This window comes from Ambystoma mexicanum, chromosome 14, assembly GCF_040938575.1.
Source record: "Ambystoma mexicanum isolate Mex_15411 chromosome 14, UKY_AmexF1_1, whole genome shotgun sequence".
Classification (NCBI taxonomy): domain Eukaryota; kingdom Metazoa; phylum Chordata; class Amphibia; order Caudata; family Ambystomatidae; genus Ambystoma; species Ambystoma mexicanum.
In genome coordinates this window covers 399,180,775-399,199,432 of record NC_090940.1, presented here as the reverse complement: position 1 = coordinate 399,199,432, position 18,658 = coordinate 399,180,775, and the positions used below count along the sequence as shown (strand labels likewise).

General features: G+C 45.3%; 1 protein-coding gene across 1 annotated transcript in view; it reads left to right on the top strand.

Annotated features, from left to right (window-relative positions):
* Window positions 1-18,658, top strand: part of PLCB2 (phospholipase C beta 2) — a 1,211,696-nt gene that overhangs the window by 1,044,437 nt on the left and 148,601 nt on the right. Inside the window, exon 29 of the mRNA XM_069637528.1 lies at window positions 12,545-12,602. Coding sequence (XP_069493629.1) covers window positions 12,545-12,602 — 58 coding nt within the window. The remainder of the gene's footprint in view (window positions 1-12,544; window positions 12,603-18,658) is intronic.

Here is an 18,658-nt window from a genome sequence, read left to right as displayed (position 1 = left end):
AGATCCCCTCAGTTGCAGCAACTATCAGTCTTCCTGGTGGATTGGTAGGATGTTTGTGTATCTTCTGAAGAAGATAAAACGTGGGAACTCTCGAATGCAAGATTCTAAGAGAGTTCTTAGTTTTATCAGTGATCCACTCCATGAACGGAGGATAGCACAGGGGCAGAAAGCCTTGTGAATGATGCAAAGGGTCTTGAATTTGATCCTTGCAGCAACTAGGAGCCAGTGGAGAGATTTAAGAACTGGAGAGATACAGTCCCAGGGCTTGAGGCCAAGGATAAGTCTTGCAGCCCTATTCTGGATTAGTTGAAGAGGACAGAGCGAAGAAAGAGGCAAGTTGAGGTTGAGGCTGTTGCAGTAATCTAGCCTGGAGAGGACCATAGCTCTAGAGACATTGCGCTTCTGGGGGAAGGTGAGGAAAGGGAGAATGACTCTAAGGAGGTGAAGTTGAAAGTGGTCCTACTTGGCAAGGTCCAAGATGTGAGGAGTAAAGGAGAGAGAGGAGTTGAAGATGGCCCCAAGGGTTCTGGCCTCAGTGGAAGGAGAGAGAGGTGAGCCCATAGAGGACGGCCAGAGTGCAGGAGGGAAATGGGGAGCAGGTGTCCCAATAGGATGGGTCTTGGTCTTACTGGCATTAAGACAGAGATCATTGAAGGTGCACCAAGGCAGAATAGCAGACAGGCAGTCTGGGATGATAGAGGAGGAGGAAGAGGGGAGCTTGAAGAAGAGTTGTGTGCCATCTGCGTAACAATGGAAATGACGAGAGAAGGCAGTGATCCGGTGAGCAAGAGGTGCAAGGTAGATGTTGAAAAGCCAAGGTGAGAAGATATAGCCCTGAGGGACACCACATGTACAGAGAGTGTTGGAGTGTGAGAAACCAGAAGGTGTCTCCCTGGCTAAACCCCGGGGATCTGTCATCCAGGTGGCCAGGACATGGCTATCACTATTGGATCCAGTTCCTGGGGGTGGACTAGTGAGGGAGGATCACCTAGAAGCGGGGTCCTCAGGGAGTTGGAGTGGTACACCGGCCAGTGAGACGTGGTGTCCCCCGTCTTCCAGCACCTTTTCCCCATTTTACCACGTAGGACATTCAAAACCACTGCTTCCCCTTTTCCGACACAAACACTTTTGCATGACACACCAGAGACCGGACTAACACCAGAGCCTGACATGTCCCAACATAAGGCTCAGGCAAAGTCAGGCAATTGATCAGATTCACACACACCTGACTGCCCTTTCCTTTCCCCACAGGGATAAAAGGTGGATCAAGAGAGCACAGTACGGGCATGGCAGATCGCACAATGACACAGCTATCCAGACCCAGCAGTTCAAGAGGAGGCAAAAGGTGGCAAATATCGAGAGGCTGACGAGGAGAGACACGACCTTACCCTTTTCGACTAAAACCCAGCGAACCCTCCGCTGAAGGAAATGTAAGACCAAGGACAATAACCCAAGTGTGCTGCAACAGATGTCAACGGTACACAGAGAGTAACAACGCTGATAAGCCAGAGCGAGGGAGACTCCTGCATCCGTGGTAATGGCCTTGAATCCAGTAAAGAGGAAAGCCAAGTGGTTCATCACAGCCGGTGAGTCGAGGGGAGAACCAATAAGAACCGGGCTTTAATTAATGAAATTCGCAAAGTGGCAGAATAAGAAAAGTTCAAAGAACTGTAAAATTGTAAAGGGGAGACCAGTTGCAGAAGGGGACCGGCACCACGTGGGTGCTGCTCCGAGAAAGTCTGGATGATACCCTTCTGAGTAAAACTACAGAAACCAGAAGGCCGTAGGAGAGCTGCCAAGATAGGTCAAAGACGTCATACAGGAGGTCAAGCTAAATCCCGTACAGTCGAAAGCCTTTGATCCACGAACTATGAAGAAAGGAAGGGAGGCAAATCCCTCCACATGAGAAAGCAAGGGAAGTGAATCCCATAAACACTGAAAATGAATGTGAAGGTGAAGTTGCCAAGTGTGAACCCGGAAGAGGGATGTTGACGAGAAGGGGGTAAAGTCTAAAGTCCCAAGAAACAGTGTGTTGACAAGAGTGAACCCGGCCGAGGGATGTCCACTAGGACTGTTAAAAAAAACATTAAGAGTTGTGAAGGAAGGAAAAGTCATAGTGAACCCGGTGGAGGGAGGCTAACAGTCGAGAATGGCCGAGCCTGAACGAGGGAGATCCAGCGGTGAAGCCATCACCCAAAGTCCATTAAGAGAAGGAACTGTTATTTGATTTGTGGAAAACAATTTGTAAAGGGTCAGCGCCTGGAAGAGAGGGACCCAGGGGTGAATCCATCACCCATGAAATACGTAGAACAGAATGTTGTTTGTTTGCATTTTTCTTGGTAAACCTATCAGGCCTGCTGGACCAGGAAACCATAACCCCAGAGGCCTTGATATTGATGAGAACTGTTTTAGGATCCAAACCCAGAAGAGGGAGATCCGAGGCGTGAAATCCGATCACCCAAGACCACGAGGAACAGGTGTCAGCGCCCAGAAGAGAGTGACCCAGGGTTGAAGAATCCTCACCGTAAGTAAGACCAGGAAACAAACTTTCATTTTGTTGATGGAACTTCTGTTTTGTTGTTGAATACGTCAGGCCCTCGAAAGCAAGAGACTTTTAAGAGAAACAAGACTTGGCCATCAACAGTTCTGATAGCTGCACGTGGAACTGTCGACTCGTGCTGAGAAAGCTCGAGTGTGTGCTGTGCTCCAAGGTCCCACCTTAACCCGTGCTCAAAACGTGGGGAAGGAAGACCCAGGCTACCACATCCTGACATATTATTTGTGAACACTTCTTTCTTTTGTTAAGATCTATCCCACATCCTTTTTGTATTAGTTTTAAGATTTGGCATTAGGTTTCTTAGTATATGCCCTTTTTTTTGACACGACTAAACAAAGACTGCCTTATTTTTCATATGATGGTCAACGCTTGCTCCCATCTTAGATTTAGGTTTATATTAGGCGTTCTTCCAACCTGCATGCAGTTAATAAACACCCTTGAACTGTGATCACTTGTGTCTGTCTTTACTGTTGCCACCATGAGTTCCTTACAGGAGGAGGAGAAGGAGGCCAGGAGTACTTGGGAAGGGCGGTCAGTGAAGAAGGAGGTCAACCAATCCAATGCCCGGTCAGAGATATCAAGAGTATATTGGAGCCACTTTATGAGGATGGAATGGTTGACCATGTCAAAGGCGGAAGAGAGGCCAAGGAGAATGAGAACAGCAAGAGAATTGGAATCAATGTTTGCAAGCAGTTCTTCACGGGTGTTCAGGAGAGTAGTTTCCATGCCTCTGGATGCTCAGAATCCATATTGATGGTCATGTAAACAACCAATGAGCTCAGTGTGTTGGGTCAGCTGGGGGATGACCAACTCCTCCAGGCGTTTCCCAAGGAAGGATGTAGTAGAGATAGGGAGGAAGCTGGCCGGACATGAGGTGTCAGCTGAAGGCTTTTTTATGAGTTGGTGCACAAGGGAGTGTTTGAGAGAAGAAGGGAAAGAGCCAGATGCTATGGAGTGGTTGCAGAAGTCAGCAAGAGCCAGAGCGAAGGAGGAGATGTTGTCCTTAATGGTTCTGGAAGAACAGGGAGACACCTGTTTGGATGAGACCTTCATAGAGCGCACTACTCTAGAGATCTCATCCGTTGAGATAGGTGGGAAGCCTGAGAGAGTGGGGGGGTGAAAGAGAGGCCAAGGGTGGCAGCAGGACAGGGGGAGGAATGGAGGAAGGGGAAGAAGCGAGCGAGGTGAGAATGTCCTGAGTTTTAGAGGTGAAATGGGTGACCAGTGCAGTACAGATCACCTGAGAAGGAAGAGGTGAGGTGGAGACTGCAGATGGATTGGCTAGTTCCTTGCAGAGTTCAGCCATGTTGTTTGAGGCTCCAGAGATACAGGCATGGATGTCGGCCCTCTTCTTGGAGCAGATAGAGATACGGTATTGGCTTTGGAGTAGGCGGCAAGCCAGTTTGTCAGAGGATGAGCCTGAGGTCTGCCACTTCCGTTCAGCAACTCTGCACTTGCATTTCAACGTGGCTAGATCGGAGTCATGCCAACTGTTAGGCTTGGAGACAGGTTTCAGGCATATCCACATGACAGGGGCCAGAATGTCAAGAGTGTTGGTGATAGCAAGATGAAGGTTGGCAAGGACAGAGTCCGTGGGAGTATCAAGAAGAAGGGAAGGAGGAGGGATGAAGGTGGAGGCAAAAGCAGCAGTTGTATTAGTTTCATTAGTCTGATGACTGCGACGGAGGTTGGCAGTGCTTGTGGAGGCTCAGTCAGGGGGCCAAGATGTCCCAAATGAGAGGAGAGAGTGATCAGACTAAGGGAGCTGGGTTGTGAGAGGGTTGGAGAGTGGGAAATCAGCTGGGATGATGGCATCAAGAGTGTGTCCGGCAGAAAGGGTAGGGTAGGGCCGGAGGGGAGAATAGTAAGGGTGAGAGGTCCAAATATCACGGAGAGAGAAGAGGCAAGAACAGTGGAGTCAAGGTGGATGTTGATGTTTCCAAGGAGGAGTTTAGAGGTAGAGGTCCGAAGAGAGGAGGTTAAGTCAGCCCATTCCGAGAGGAAGACATACACATGGCCAGGAGGCCTGTAGATAGTGGCAAGGGTGAGAGAGTCGGAGAGAGACCAAGCTTACAGACAAGACTTTCAAAGGAGGCGTAGGGCTGGGTGGGTATGAGAGACATAGGGATCCACCCAGGGAAGATCAGGGCCACTCTGCCACCAGGTCGGTTGGAAAGGATCTTGTAGGCGTCAGGGAGAAGGGAGTCAAAAGCAGTCATTTAGCTGGCATTGAACCACATCTCGGTGTAGCAGGTCACCACATTTGAAGGTTTTCCGAGGGGGGTACAGGGAGGTGGTACACCAGTCAGAGGTGGTGAAGGAGGTGCAGAGAGAGAGGAAGGAGGAGTAGCAGGAGAAGGTATGAAGTTGATGAGGGCCGGCAGGTGCCGATCAAAGAGTAGAAGATTGGCTTGAGGACCCTGGTCCATGACAGTGCCATTGTGAGAGACATTAATGATGCACCTAGATGATGAGAGGTATGCCAAGAGTACTTCCCATCTAGTGCTGCCATTAATGGGTGAAGAAGAAATAGAGTGGAGGGTAGAGATCAGATGGGATGTCCATAGGTCTGGAGAGGGGACAGGGAAGAGGATATCATTGATAGTTGGTGTGGAAGTAGCACTAACGTCAGCAATAGGTATGCCAGGATTAGAGATTGGTCTTTTTAAACCTTTTTTCTTCCATACTTTGTGAGAGTGCAGGGATATGTGATAGAGTAACAGTTAGAATAGATGGGGGAGATAGAGAGTGCCATAGAGGTGGAGGAAAAGAGGGACAGGTGGAGAGGCTGCACAAGGCACGGGCAAACTCACCAGGCAGTTTAGCAGCTGATGCAGGCAAGAGGATGTACAGATGTAAAGCACACCTATATTTGAATTTACCAGAAAGCACACTAATGCAGTACTAAAATGGAAGATGCACAGATGTGAAGCACACCTAAATTGGAATTTACCAGAAAGCACACAACTGCTGTACTAAATGGAGGATGCACAGATGTGAAGCACACCTAAATTGGAATTTACCAGAAAGCACACAACTGCAGTACTAAATGGAGGATGCACAGATGTAAAGCACACCGAAATTGGAATTTACCAGAAAGCACACAACTGCAGTACTAAATGGAGGATGCACAGATGTGAAGCACACCTAAATTGGAATTTACCAGAAAGCACACAACTGCAGTACTAAATGGAGGATGCACAGATGTAAAGCACACCGAAATTGGAATTTACCAGAAAGCACACAACTATAGTACTAACATGGAGGATGCACAGATGTAAAGTACCCCTAAAGTAACATTTACCAGAAAGCACACAAATGCAGTACTAAAATGGAGGATGCACAGTGTAAGGAACTCAAGGTGGCAACAGTAAAAACAGACAAAAGTGATCACAGTTCAAGGGTGTTTATTAAACTGTATAAAGGGGTTGGAAAAACACCTAATCTAAACCTAAATCATAGATGGGAGCAAGCTACGACCATCAAATAGTAATGAGGTGGTACTAGTGGCGTCTTGTCAAATAAAAGGGCCTATACTAAAAAAAGCTATTGCCAGTCCTTACAGCTATCTTCACAAACAGTGTGGGATAATGCTCACAGGAAAAAAAAAGAAGTGTTCACAAATGATAAGTCAGGATCTTATAGCCAGGGGTCTCCCTTCCCCACGTTTTTGGCACAGGACAAGGCAGGACCTTTGAGCACAGCACACTCCTGGGCCCAGCCAGCACGAGGTTACAGTTCCTTTCAACGATGCCAGGACATTCTGGGGCCAAGTCTCTTTCCTGTAAAGTCTCTTGCCTTAGAAGGCATGCTGAACCATAACCAATAAACAAAACAAAAGTTCTGTTGGTTGTCTTTCACCTTAGGTGATTACTCTTCACCCCTTTGCATCCCACTCAGCCGGGCTCCGATCCTTCTTGAAACGTTAGCCTCCCTCAATCGAGTTCACTACAGCTTTTCACTTAAAACGCATCATTCAAAAAGTCTCAATGTCCTTTTCAACATTTATTCATTGTGGACATCCATCAGCCAGGTTCACACTTGCACAATGTTCACGGGTATATCACTGTTTACCCCCAATGTGTAGGCATCCCTCCATCGGGTTCACATTTGCCAATTTTCACAGTTCACTCAGTTTTATCACAATGCAGGATTTACTTCTCTTAGCTTTTCCCTTGGCATTTTAACGCAGTTCAGTTTTCCTCTATGTTTCTAAGACTTTTGAGTGTACGAGGGATTTTGCTCGACCCTCATAGGACCACTTTGACACTTCGCACCAGCCTCTCCTAAGGCATCTTGGTCTTTGGAGTTTCCACCAAACAACACAACCCAAAAGGGCTTCAGTCAGAGTCCTTCAAATGAGTGTCCCTGCGACGCCTGACCAGTCTGCGTCTGAACATTTTCTAGGGTTTCTTTAAAGTTCAATTACACAAGTTCATTGTTCAACAAGGTTGCTGCCTGCAACCTTGGTCCCAGCACAGTTCAGTTTTGTTTTCTGTCTTCTCTGACTCACCAGCTGTGCTGAACTGTTGGAGTTTTCTTGTCTTGCGAGTCAAGAACGGCACCACGGTGGCAAGTGCTTCTCCCCGCTTTGATTATCAGCACAGGAGGGCCCCATGTGCTGCTGAAAACTGTTGCACCACATGGCAGCTGGTCTTCATGGTCTTATGCTTTCCCATTTGGAGGCTTCGCGGATCTGAGTTGCAAAGGGCTAGGGCAATTCCCTCTTCGTCCTCTCCTCAGGTCTCTCCGCCTTTCTCCACCGCTTGAACTGCCGGTCCGGAATGGCTGCTTCCTCGTGCATTCGGCCTTGCTTGAAGTATGCTTTCGTGCTCCGCCTTTTATCCCTGTGGGAACGGGCTGTCAGGTATGCATAGTTACTGTTATTTGCCTGACTCTGCCGGACTCTTGTGTTGGGACATGTCAGGTAAATGGCCATAGTGTCGGTCCGTTCTCTGTCTCTGTGAAAGTGTTTGTGTAGGAAAAGGGGGGGGAGCACTTCTGAGTATCCTACAAGCTAGGATGGGGAAAAGGTGTTATCAGAAAGGGGGTACTGCGTCTCACCCATCGGTGTGCCACTTCCACTCCCCGAGGACCCCTCATCCAGGTGGTCAACCCGCACTGGTCCACCCCCAGGAACTGGATCCAATATCAATGGCCGTGTACTGGCCTCCTGGATGACAGATCCCTGACTAGTCGGGGAGACACCTTCAGGTTTCTCACATCAGATGTAAAGCACACCTGAATTCGAATTGACCAGAAAGCACACAAATGCACTACTAAAATGGAGGATGCACATATGTAATGCACACCTAAGAATAAACATTTTTTTTTTAAGAAGGGCATTAAGAAAACTGCAGAAAGCATGCAGTGTGAGGCACAGGCTCAATTGGGGCTGAAATTAGGATTTACATGCAAGTAGGGAAAGGATACAGGGCCAGACATGGTAGACCGTGGGCCTTAGGAAGTGCATGGCTCTCACAAGACATTGCAGGACTTTTTCTACTATATGAATGCAGTATAGCCACAGATTCAGATCAGTGCTGATATTGTACACCCAATGTGCATTTTCTTGATCTACAAATGATATTGCAGGGGAATACAATTTTGACCACTGTTTTCATAAAGGAGACCGATAGGAACAATCTTTTCCACCGTATGCATTTCCACCCACAAAACACACTTAAGGATTTACAATATGGTCAGTTGCGGAGAATAAAAAGGATAGAGAGTGACACTGATTAATGTAGAGAAGAGTTTGACAAATTGTGTGACAAGTTCAAGAATAGAAGTTACCCTGAGCAAGACCTTCAGACAGTAGTTGAGAGAGTGGCTAACACGACTAGTGCATCACTTGTACACACTACATCAGTTAGAGGAGCACCGGCTTTGGTTTATGTTTCTAGGTTCTCACGACAACGCAATAGAATAAAAAATGCATCCATAAGCATTGGGCAATTCTAACGCACGATGCAAGAACAAAAGGGCTCTCATCTGAACCTCCAGTTTTTGCATACCAACGTAGTAAGAATTTCCGAGACTTGCTTGTTAACACTGATGGTCTGGTGTGTCCACTAGATGAATACAGAAAAAGACAGGGACGTACCCTTTTTTCAACTGCAGCAACTGCAATAGCATCATAAAGGGTCCCTTTCTATTTCATCCAAGAATTGTGAAGCGAATTCCCATAAGGGATTATGCGAAACAGACCATGTAGTTTACTGTATAAGGTGCCTTTGTAGGTTATACTACATTGGGCAGACATCCAGGAAAGTGAGAATGTGATAGAACGAGCACAGATCGTGCGTGACAGGCAACATGAACTCAGCAGCAAGACATTACCGAGAACATGGACATTCAACGGTCCAGATGAAATTTCGAGTTCTGGAGGTGCTCAAAAGAAAGGAGTTCTGCAGAAAGCTAGAACAGGGGGACGCATTTAGGGTACATCATCTGGATAAGCCAGCACATGGTGGAATGAATGAAGAATTTCATTTACACTGCTTTTTGTAGGACAGCACGTATAAGGTTTCTGGTGCCTGCATTTAACTGTTTGCCATGTTTATGTTCAAGAGCTATGCGTTATCTACTATACGTTCAGATATAGAAAAAGGTGCTTATCCTCTGAGGGTTTCCTTTGCAGTATTTGCATTGGCATTTTAGTGTATGACATGTTAATGTTCATGTGCCACGAGTTAAATACTCGATATTCAGAGATAAGGAAGTTGTACAGTTTGTTCTTGGTGTGCATCTGTGGGAGGTTAAAACGATGCCACATGTACCAAGGTATCCAGTTCTTGATGGTAGCAGTAATCAGTTCTTCTGTGAGAAATCTGAGATGTTACATCTAACTTGAGAGTGCTCTACATTATTTTTTGTATTATGGACACTATATGAGCTTGTCATATGCACTTGATGGGCCCATCGTCATTTAATTCAGTTACGTGGTTGGTTTGAACACACAAGTTATGGGCCACCATATTTTGCCTTTTTAATATCCACGTCATGATTACTGTGGTTAATCTAATGTTTTGTCACAAGTAACGTTTGGTCACATGCAGGCACATTACGGTAATGTGTTCTTTCTACCTGGCTTAGTTCACAAGATTACAGTGGTCAATTTAGTGATTGGCTGAAATGAACGATTGGTCACGTGCAGCACCTTACGGTCACATGTCTGCGCTAAGCGGCTTAGTTTGACGTGGTAGCGTGTTTCGCTGCTGTGGGTATCACTTCAAGCAGTTTGTTTTTTACTTTCACTTTTCTTTTGTTGAGCAATTATCCATGTTTCTTCAATGGTTTTCTCACGCTTGAGAGTAATGAAGGGGAAGAACTTTCCCATCTCTACTGCTAGGTACCTACCGTCGTGCCAGAGGGATGTACACATGTGATCACGCGGCACGTATATTACAGTGTGTGGTTCCAGACTCCATGTTGCTAGATCGGAACGCTTGGTTAGCTCTTGCATTCCGCTTCTTTTCGGTATGGGGATAAGCTAAGATTATAATGAGATGTTAGCATGGTTATACAGATAGTTTCTGCATTAGATTTCTGACTATCTAGTCTACTGCTTCTGTTTCGGGAGTGAGGCTCTGTGATTGGAAATTGCAGTATTCAGGATAGACTGATTTCCAGCAAGATCCATCTACCTTACTATGGATGGCACTTGGTAGCATTCTTACAGTTGTTTTACCATCTCATCTGCTTTCCATCTTCTTCGCAGTAGTTGTCATAACTGTCTTTTCTTTGTTTGATTTCTTATTAACTGCTAGTCTTGTCAGGTGGTTTAAATGTGTTTGGATGGTGTCACGCCGTACAACTCACACAGGCTGGGTTAAGAGCTTATTTGATTTGTCTTTTTATTTTTTTATATTTTTATGTTTTATTACTGTTTATGTCTTATTACTATTTATGATTTGTCCGTTTATCTTGAGATGTTTCATTTATTTCTCGTTAACATCCATCTTTTTGCACAAGTTTATTGGTTTGCATTATTTACCCGTTCTTTTCTTGCCTTTCTTTTCTTCCTTGTTTTATTCACATTGCCATATGTTTTATGTGTTGGCTTTTTGTTCACATCACTCTTGTATGTTATTGCGATAGATATTGCCCTGAAGGAGGACCTTGTGGGTCCGAAATGCATTGACCATTAGGCATCTGCCTGCCGATTAGCAATAAATGTGGTCACTAATTTTTACTACATTGAGTGGTGCTGTTGTTAGCGTTATATACTGTTGTAGAGAAATTGTTATATTTAAACAGAATATGTTGTATTTGCTGACAAGGTTGTCATAGGTTGGGCAGGGGCCCAGGTCTTTTTCCAAATTGTAAGTGGAGTGTCGTTTGTGGGACGCTCTTCGAGGTTTTGAGCCCCATAACTTAGTTGTACTATTTCGTGAAGAGCAGCAAAGACAGCGAGTGGTTAGCGGTGCCCACCCACATCTGGTATGTTAGCCATTAAAAGCCCTGGCATACCAGTGAATAGGCTGCATCCTCATTGACTGTCAGGGTGGCAGAGTTGCTCTCTGAGTGCAAATCAATCAGTAGAATTAACATTGCTTTCTGGTGGACATATATCGTTCAATGACCACCAAAAACAAAATTCAGATGGACATCCTTGGCCTACAGGCGTTTCCCACAGTGGACGGAGGGATGACGTGGCAATACTGGGAGCACGTCAGAAAGCGGTCGTGTTGTCTCTGGGCTTCATTAATATGAAGATGAACCGGTTTTTCTTTCACAGTGATATATGAGCATAGCTATCATATTTATTTCCAAATGATTCAATGTTTAGTAATGCTTGGCTTGTTTTAAATTTGCTGCACAATGTTTCCCTCTAGCGTTCCTTGTGAGAAATGCTGATCTATCTACAGGTGAGGTTTTTAAATGCATAGGCTGGATTTCTTTATTGTCTGAAGAGTGAGAATGAATAACTTGTGGATTTCCACTGCCAGGTGGACCTACTCATCAAGCATTGTGGATCATGTGTTGTAAAACGGTTTTCATAAGCCTTTTTCTGGTTTATTTGTGTCTCCACACATTTACACCTTTTTATATTTACATGTACTCTAATGGCGCTATGAAGCGTGTTGTGTTGCATATGGCCTATTTTAAGCGTTCAAAAATATATGTGAATGAATGAATGAATAAGTAAATGAAAAAATAGGTCAATTTAACCAAACAGATGTGTCGACATGCAAATATCTAAAAACCGATTTCCCCAAAGGGTTTCTAAAAAAATAACATTAAATATACATTTGATTTTGCATCAATCCCCTATTATTTCAACCAGCATAATAGCCACCATTAGACCCTAGCACAAACCAATCCAATGATGGAGTTAGACTGCATTTCTGTGTAATGTTTACTCCAGTGGTGCTAATTGGGCATGGTGAGTGAGAAAGGCGCCCTCATTTAGATGCCTTTGGATCCCATTCTGCTACTATGGGGAAGTGGGCGCTAGTGTAATTGAGTGTAGCTATCTAATGAGCTCTTTCTACTGGTGAACACGTGTTTGTATAAAGGGCAGCTCATGCATGTCATTGGTCAGACCATGGTCTGTTTGGCAACTAGAAGTCCCGCATCAGTCGGCTGAAGAAGGCATCAAGGTGTGGTGCAAGTCAGCTGTGTGTAGCTACATATGCAGAGCTGACGACGTGTCCCAAAGCATGCTCGAGTATTTCATCCAGCTTTGGTTTCGCTTCGTAGTCTACGAATGGTACTCCTGCATTTAACAAGGTAAACTCAAAACTGCAAGTACCAGAATGCAAAGCAAAAGCTGTGCTGGGCGACCTACCCAGTCAATCGGATGTGGTGCAGCTCGAGATCTCTGCGGGTGGTTTATTATGACAGAATGTGTGCTTCCTGGACATCGGAGTGGTGTTATAAACTGTTGTTAAATACAGTGCATTATTCAGCAAACGCGCATAGCATTCCTAGATGACTGCTCTGTGAGATGGTTGACACCCCTCTTTCTCATGCTTTCAGGTTAAAGAGAGAAATCAATAACTCGCATATCCAGGAGGTGGTCCAGGTGCTGGGAATGGTATGTAACGGACCGGCGGCACATCTTGTTTCATTCTGGAATGCGCATGCGTACAGCTGCATGGATCATGCTTTCCATAGAAGCCACACAGTGCAGTTGCTTATCGCAGTTGGAAATTGCATGGAATTACCTCAAGTGCCCTCTGTACACTAATTTCATGAATGTATATTGGCTGCAATATCCGTATAAAAGCTTGTAATTAATGTTTGCATTGAAGGATAGTTGATATCTAAGAAAGCGACATCGCTGCGCATCCATGTTAGTCTCCGAAACTGGTACCAATTGTAGACAATGCCTGTACATTATCGGCCTATCTCTCTGCAGAATGTTGACGTAAAAAATGTATGAAGATTTTGGCTAATAGATTACTTAAATACGTAGGGGAATTAATAGATGGGATTCCCATTATATTAAAAAAAGATCCTAATATTATCATAACCATACCTATCACCCATAAATCCCACTTGTGAAAAATCTATTAATTCCCCTACGTATTTAAGTAATCTATTAGCCAAAATCTTCATACATTATATTTGGAGGATGAGAGATGGAGAAGTGAAAGTCTTGGCAGACGCCGATGATTTGACGGTTGTGTTAACAAACCCAGTTGATGGAGGGAGTCTTCTGAAAAATATGTTACAGGAGGTGGGAGACTTGTCTGGTTATGAAGTCAATTGGGAGAAAATAGTAGTTTTTCCACTTAACGTGAATCCATTGAGTGGGGGGTTGTTAAACTGGAATTGCCAATGGGCAGATTCATCAGTAAAATATTTGGGTATTTACCTGGTGCGTGATACGAAGAGGATGGTGGAGTTTAACATTGATAAATTGAAGGAGTTTCTTTTAAGGGACATACGTAAGTGGGATAGGTTGATTTTGGGCTAAAGTCAACGCTATAAAATGATGCTCCTGCCTAAGGTTTCATATTATATGCAGTCACTTCCTATGAAGTTTACCAAGAAAGGGCTCAATCGTATTGATAATGTCATGATTTGGCGTTTCCGCCCCTTTTGGACTTCTTGGTCTATTGTGCACCGCACCGTTGGATCTGCTATCCTCCCCACATGGGCGGCGCCTCAGAAACACTGCAGTCTAACGTTTACGCAAGACCCGTTGCCTCCTAGAAAAAAGGCACGCCCCTGCGGCTCTGCTCGTCTCAACGCTACCCTTCCGAGTTCTCGGCAAGTGTGCTCGTAGTTACCTCCCTCCTTTCTGTGCTCCTTCTCCGATATTTTTTGACTCCCTATTCCTTCCTGGTCTTCTAGGTGCTGCCCTTATGCTTCCGTCTTAGGGCTGTTCGTTTATCTTCCTTTCCGGACCCCTGTCCAGTCCTTCCGTGCTAGCTGTCAGACCCCTGCACTCTGCGATTATTGCAAATCCCTTCCTGGTTCCAAGTTCCATCCTGGACATTGACTGCCCCATCTCTTACCTTCCTGGAATCCTGAACTCCTATCATCTCCGCGAGGCTGGTCGGGGTCCTCACACTGGATGCAGAGGATACCCGCCCTTACCTGTACAAGTCCCGGACGTCCAGGAACAAATAAAGATCTCCAAAGAAGAAAACAACAAAGGACAAACAGGTGAGACAAGGGGATGAGTGTGACAGTTTGAGACACCAACGACTTGATACTGAATCTAACATGGAGGCTGCTGTCCAGAACCTCATGAGAGGAATGGAAGAACTGACAACAGAGGTTCAAAACCTCAAAGCTGAAAATGCAGCACTAAAACAACTTGTGCTACCCAGAGACTCGGCATTCCAGGAAAGTGCCCTGGTAGGGGGCATAGTAGACAAATATGACGGTTCCTCCAAAGCACTGCGTTCTTTCCGCGATTCTTGTCTGGTTCATTTCACATTTAAACCCTACTATTTTTCTACGTCCAGGGCCAAGATGGGATTTATAATCTCACATCTCTCTGGTAATGCTTTAGCCTAGGTAACTCCCTTGGTGAATGCAGGAGATCCGCTCCTGGACAATTATGACAGATTTGTGGAAGCCTTCAAAACCATGTTTGACCGCCCTGAACAAGTTTACAATGCTCAGGAAAAGCTCCTGGAGTTCCAACAAGGGAACCAAGACATGCTGTCTTATGTAACACGTTTCAAGCAATTGGCTAAAGAGGCCGATTGGTCTCAGGAGGCAAGTTTTACCCTGTTTCGGAGAGGGTTAAATGATGAAATCATGGACGAACTAGCTAGAGTAGCCCGTCCAAGTTCTTTCCAGGCTTTAAGTTATTTGTCTCTACAAATTGACTTCCGAATCCAGGAGAGAAAGGCAGAGAAAAGAAAGACAAGAACTGTTCCTGCAAAAGTTTCCGTTGATTACCCTAGCCCTAAGGAAACGACCACTCCGCACTCTCCTGATCCACAACCTATGCAATTGGGCTCTTTGCGAGGTCCGATTTCTCCACAAGAAAAGATTCTTAGGCTCAATATTGCACTCTGTATGTATTGTGCTTCTGATAAACATCTTGTAAGAAATTGTCCTATAGATCCACCTAGGCGTTCGGGAAATGCCAGCTCCCGATCTTGAGCAGAGCCCAGCTTCGGGAGAAAGATACTTGCTCCGCTTCTGCTCCTTCCTTGAATTGTCGCCGACTAAATACCTTTGTGGTTCGGAAAACATTCTTGTCTTCCGCCAATAAGGAGACACATTCCATCCTGGCCCTAGTGGATTGTGGTGCCATGGGAATATTCTTGGACCACGAATGCACCTTAAAGCACAACATTCCTCGAGAATCCAAAGAAACAATACAAGCTGTCGAAGGGATTGACGGGAAACCACTATCTTCAGGACCCATAACCCAGCAAACCACGGAATTGTTGCTCTCAATAAACAACCATCAGGAGATGCTATGTTTTGATATCATAAAGGCAGCACACTACCCTATGGTTCTGGGCATGCCTTGGCTTCAAAAACACAACCCTTATATCAACTGGGCGGCCGGATCTCTATTTGTAGGCTCCAAATTCTGCTTGTCTCATTGTTTATCCCAGAACGTGGTGCAGACCATATATATGGAACCCCGGATCCCTGAACAACCATCTATATGTGTTTCCAACATTACCCAAGTACCTGACATCTACCAACAATTCTCAGATGTCTTCTCAACAGCCATTGTCCAATCACTACCACCAAATCGACCAGAGGATTGTGCAATCGATTCTGAAGACTCTGCAGTGATACCATTTGGGAGAATGATTATTCTTTCCGAACTAGAGAAAAGAGCACTACCGGAATACCTGGTCGCCAATGGAACCATTCGTCCTTCTAAATCTCAAGCCGGTGCCTCTTTGTTCTTTATGCCCAAGAAGGACACTAAGGAACTCTGGCCCTGCTTGGACTACCAGGGCCTTAACCAATGCACCCTTAAAGATTGGTATACTCTGCCACTCATTTCCGACATATTGGAAGCTGTTCGAGTTGCTGTAATCTTTACTAAACTCGATTTATGGGGCGCTTACCATCTCATCCGTATAAAGGAAGGTGATGAGTGGAAGACCGCCTTCAGGACGCCCTTTGGTCATTTTGAATACCTGGTTATGCCATTTGGCCTTGCCAACGCCCCTACGGTTTTTCAGCGCTTCATGGACAGAGTCTTTTCAGATATGCTGTTTCTCTTTGTCATTGTATACTTGGATGACATATTGATCTATTCCAACGATCCCCAAGTACATCAGGAACACGTGACCTTGGTTTTACAACGCCTACGAGAAAATAAGCTCCTGGCTAAACCTGAAAAAGGCATATTTCATGGCCAAACCGTTCATTACCTAGGATTCGTTCTGAGTTGCAAAGGAATAGAAATGGATCCCGCTAAGGTCGACTCTATTCTTTCATGGCCAGCCCCTACAACAGTAAAACAGATTCAATCCTTCTTGGGACTTGCACATTTTTACAGGAAATTCATTCCAACATTCTCTGACATTGTGCATCCTATAGTTGCATTGTTAAAGAAAGACATTCCCTTCAATTGGTCTGATGCTCAAGAAACAGCCTTTCAGGAGCAAAAACAAAGTTTTACTCAAGGTCCCGTCCTGGCTCAACCTGATATCAATAAACCCTTCCTGGTAGAACCTGATGCCTCAGATTATGCAATTGGGGCTGTGTTAAAACAAGAATCCGAGGACAAGGTGGAACATCCCATCGCTTACCTATCCCAAAAACTAACTCCCAGCGAGACCCATAACTCAGCCCTGGAGAAGGAATTGCTTGCCATCCAGCAGGCCTTTACTGAGTGGCGTCACTTACTTCTGGGAGTCAAATTCCCTGTACAAGTGCGAACCGATCACAGAAACCTGCAGATCCTGCAATCCCTGGAGTGAAGGAACAGTCACGTTGGGCCTTTTTTTTTGCCCAGTATCAGTTCTGCATACATCACGTCCCTAGAACTAACAACATAATCGCTGATGCCTTATCCAGATGCCCTGATTACGAGCCAGTTGAGGCACGTGCCTTTCCGAAGATGTTTCCCGACACAGTTTTCGTGGCCCAGGCCAATTCCTTATTGGAAAATGTCTGTGCCGAAACACCACTTTCAGATCTCTGGAAGGATTACATCAAGGCCAACCAATGGACCTTAGTCGCTAAAGATGGTTACCTTTTTAAAGACAAGAGGTTGGTGATACCCATGCAAAAACTGAGAACCAAGATTATAAACCTCTGTCATGATACCTTCCATTCTGTGCATCGGGGCATTACTGCCACTCTCTGCCTCATTCAGAGACAATTTTGGTGGCCTAAAATGATCGACGGAGTAAAGGCATATGTCCAAGCCTGCGCTGTCTTCAGTCAGAATAAGTGCGATAATAGAAAACCTGCAGGTCTTCTCCACCAACCTACATTGCCAGAGCGTCCTTGGAAATAATTGCCACCAATTTCATTGTGGAATTACCTCCTTCCATGGGGTTTACTACCATTATGGTTACCATCAATCTATTCACCCATATGGCTCACTTCACTCCCTTGTACAAGCTACCTTCAGCACAAGAGATGACAGGAATATTTTTAAATCACATTTTTAGACTGCATGGTCTCCCTTCCAAGATCATTTCAGACCGTGGGCCTCAGTACATTTCCCAATTCTGGAAGCACCTGTGTCAAATGTTAGGTATTAAACGTGCCTTGTCTTCTGGATACCATCCTCAGACCAATGGGATAACAGAGCGAGTAAATCAGACCCTAGAACATTATTTGCGGTGCTTTGTAGCCAAGGTCCAGGATGATTGGTTGGTTTTAATTCCAGTTGCTGAATTCGCCTATAACAACTCTGACCACTCTATCAAGACGAGCCCCTGCTTTTGCAGTCAAGGATTCCATCCATCTATCCTGCCAACAATCCTACCTCATTCCACCCGGTTCCTTCGGTCGATTCCTGGATTGAACGTGTGGTCACTGTACATAAGGATGTTAAAGACCATTTGGAAAAGGCCAGAATGGATGTCAAAAGACATGCTGATACTAAACAGAGACCCGGTCCCATGTATGGAATTGGTGACAAGGTCTGGCTGTCCTCTAAACTCTTGCCTCGACATCTGCAACCTAATAAACTGGCTCCCAAATTCTATGGGCCTTTTTCTATCGAGGATGTCATCAACCCAGTGGCTTATCGACTTCAGTTACCAGAATCCTGGAAGAAGATTCATTTAGTTTTTCACACTTCGTTGCTCAAACCCTATGTTCAATCCACCAGATCAGCTCATCGACCTAACCCTGTGCTCGTCAACGATCAGATTGAATCGAGGTTTCCAGGATATGTGATTCCAGATATAAAAGAGGTAGACTACAGTACTTAGTGGAATGGAAAGGATATCCCCCCAGCGAACGAACGTGGGAACCAGTCTCCAACATGAATGTCCCCCGTTTAGTACGGATATTCCATCTAACTCATCCAGGTAAACCCGGTGGATCGGGTTTAATAGGCATGCTGTCATGGTTCGCCGTTTCCGCCCCTTTTGGACTTCATGGTCCATTGTGCACCGCAACGTTGGATCTGCTATCCTCCCAACATGGCCGACACCTCAGAAACGCTGCAGTCTAGCGTTTACGCAAGAC